At 38.9% G+C, this 3,347-nt stretch overlaps 1 protein-coding gene across 1 annotated transcript; it reads left to right on the forward strand.

Annotated features, from left to right (window-relative positions):
- Positions 1-289: 289 nt before the first annotated feature.
- LOC149196178 (protein EDS1B-like) lies at positions 290-2,912 on the forward strand. The gene is made up of 4 exons (XM_089408206.1): positions 290-480; positions 1,933-2,257; positions 2,387-2,456; positions 2,572-2,912. Exons 1-4 carry the CDS (start codon positions 290-292, stop codon positions 2,910-2,912), a joined length of 927 nt encoding a protein of 308 aa, XP_089264332.1.
- Positions 2,913-3,347: the final 435 nt, after the last annotated feature.

Here is a 3,347-nt window from a genome sequence, read left to right on the forward strand (position 1 = left end):
CTCGCGGGGTGGTAGCTCTCGGCCTCAGGCCAGGCAGTGAAGTATCTCAGACTCTCCGTCTTCCTCGGCAGAAAATCCCCACTATCCAAATACAAGAAGTGGTCGTGGCAGAGTAGGCCTTCACTGCTCAGGCAGCGGTGCGGAGGCTGTGTGCTCTACTCCCTTCCCTTTGCCCTTGCATCATACCCCCCATACCACGCAATTCCAATTCAGAAGCTCTCTCAATAGACCGATCATCATCGCCACTATTTCCATCTCCTTTTCTGAGGAAGCAGAGCAGAGTATCCCGATGACCTTCTCCATGGACGAGATGCACAGAGCTAGACCGAGTCGAAACAGAGACAAGGAAGAAGCGCAAGGAGGTAATGGTGGTCGGAACAAACGGAATGGGAAGGCCGTCGTTGGCAGCCTGCATGAGGAATTGGAACCGCAGAATGACACGCAGGCTGTGGAAAGTCGCATGATGGACGCGTCGGACCCGTAGTTGGACGCAGGCAACAGAGAAGGCGAGCAGCAGGCAGTGGGCCAAACTGAGTCAGACAACCCAGATGACTGGGCTTGCCCGATAGTGGAGGAACCTGCCACGGAGGATTTCACTACACGTGTCACGAATTCCAGGTGGCACTTCACTTAGCTCTTGGTTTTTTCTTCCTCTTTTTGTCCACGTTGGCGATCCAATGCGGATGTACTGCTGGTTTTCTAGGTGGTCAGCTGTTCTTGGGTGGAGTAGCTGGGTTTACAATGCTGGTTTATTGGTTCTCTTCAGAAAACTGTGGATAATTTTTAGTGTTGTCTTCTTTTTTTGCATCTCCCTCTCTGTCAGACTGGTTTCCCCTCTGTTGGGGCAGTCTCAGATCTAGTTAAATGGTAGCAAGCTGAGTTAGGCTGTGTTCCTTCATGGCCATAACACCTTTGTAAATACCTTTTTATTTTCTTTTAATAGATTACTCTTACTTAGAAAATAAAAATAAAAATATTTCGCCCACGGGGCTTTGGATTGACGGTGAATAGGTGCACTGTTAAGGCATTCCTTGCGATAAGTCACTGGTTCAAATCCCCATAAATGCTTACCTACCAAAAAAAGTTATTAATATGTTTCAAATATAGTATGGACATATATTAACCATATATAATTACTAATGTGGTTGTGCGTACTCTATACCGTTGGTCTGCTATATCTGTTTGGTATTAGTATTTGAATTGAACGTCATTTTTGGTATTAGTATTTGAATTGAACGTCATTTTCGATGTTTTATGTTTAAATTAGATCATCAAATACGATAAATCAGTCTCGTGATACGTTAAATTTCAAACTTGAATTATATATTTTTTATTTTTTAGTTTATATTTTTTAAATATAAATATTTTTTTAAGTTTATATTTTTTAAATATAAATATTTATATATATATAATTAACACAATTATATTAATAAATATAGTTCATATATTTGGTTTCAATTTAATATATAAATTTAATTTAATTTAAAATTCTAATTTTAATTTAATTATCTTAAACTTTTACATTAAATATTGTTCACAAATATTTTCAACATTATATATAATAATAAATTCAAATATATATATAATGTGGAATAAACAATAATATTAATACTAATGTTAATATACACTTAGAAGTTGTGTACTTATGTACAATATCATACAATGATTTTTCATTATAAATGAATTTTATCTTCATCTTAGGTAATGAAGGTATTGTTGTATTTTTGTTGAATCTACAAACCTGTGCACTACTGACATATTTAATGCACATAAATCTGAATTGAGAAGGAATCAGATCTCACTTGTCCATTGTCCATCTCTCCTGACTTGCAAAACAATGCAGATTTGCATATTAATGCGCATGAATTTGAATTGGGAGGTGTCCATTCTCAAATGCCCATATGGCCCTAATTTACAGAAATTTTTTTGCAGGTTCACTGTTGGACAGGAGATTGCAACTTTCCTTGTTTCATGCGAAATATTGTCCAAGGCTTGGGAAGAGTCACTTCTTGCAAGTGGCTCAGAGAGTTTTACTCTGAATGAGTATGAAGGCATTGCATATGTTGCCTTCCCTTCATTTCTTAATAGAGAAGCGTATATTGTTGAAGAAAGCGGATATGGAGAATGCAACATACAAACCGACAACAGGGTCTTCTCCGCTTGCCTCAAGGGTAATTGTGATCAACCAGCTCTCATCCATCAGGGAGCTCTCAAGTTGTTCCTGCATATTATGGAGAATACAGATTTCCAAGCAAAGGTAACCTTCCAACATAAAGTAACCTTGGATTCAGAAAAAGAGGGTTTACTTCTTCACTAAGCAGAGATGACTTTTGTTCAACAAAGGGAGAAGTAACATTGTGTTTTGATGTATTCCATTATTGATCAGTTGCAGATGTACACCGACTCGAAGCAAAAGAGACTAAAACCTATCGTATTTGTGGGTCATTCCTTAGGAGGTGCAGTTGCAACCTTGGCCACCCTATGGGTATTGGAAAAGAGGCTGAGGCAAAGCTCTCCCTTTTGTATCACATTTGGTTGCCCTTTGGTGGGAAGATGTAAATCTTGTTGAAGCAATAGAACGTGAGAACTGGGCAGGCCGCTTTTGTCATGTGGTTTCCAAGAATGATATTGTTCCTCGGATACTCCTTGCACCGTTTGAGTCCACTGTTGAACCCTTGTGGGGTAAAGTAATCAATGGCAGCAGTGATCAACCTGATTCTTTTATTCAGGAGGCTTACAAGACTCTTTGTCAATATGTAAGGGGGTCAGATTACAGCCCATATAAGCCTCTTGGCACTTACATGTTTTTCTCAAGCCATGGTGCAGCTTGTGTTGCAAACTCGGAGACAATTTTGGAGATGCTTCGTTTGATAATGCAAAGCCAAGAAACTTGTTCTGACAAGATTGTTTAGGATTTCTTTTTAGAGAACATAGGGTATGGCTCTGTGTTGCCGGATTGTTGGAAATAATACTGAGAGGGGGGGTGAATCAGTATTATCAGATCAATCAAACTTTTTCAATGCTCAGAAACATATACGCTACTTCAGTTAAGTGAACCAGCGTGTACACGCTACTGTGACTAAGTAAAACAGCGTATAAGAAGAAAACTCACAATTTAGTTAGCTTATTCTTCAGTTAAGTGCATCAGGACATTATTCACCACATTAACAGTAAACATGTGCAGTATAACAGAACAGATCAAAAGCCACACACATGAACACCAAGATATAAGGTGGAAACCCAATGTGGGTGAAAACCACCTGCTGCAAGTTGTCTCTATCTTTCTTTAATATGAAACTTCAGTTTACAATCTTTTGTACTGGTGCAGCCTTATACCAGTACGCAGG

This window comes from Pinus tabuliformis, chromosome 2_2 (genome assembly GCF_031772625.1).
Source record: "Pinus tabuliformis cultivar Carrire ecotype Pingquan chromosome 2_2, CPIR1, whole genome shotgun sequence".
Classification (NCBI taxonomy): domain Eukaryota; kingdom Viridiplantae; phylum Streptophyta; class Pinopsida; order Pinales; family Pinaceae; genus Pinus; species Pinus tabuliformis.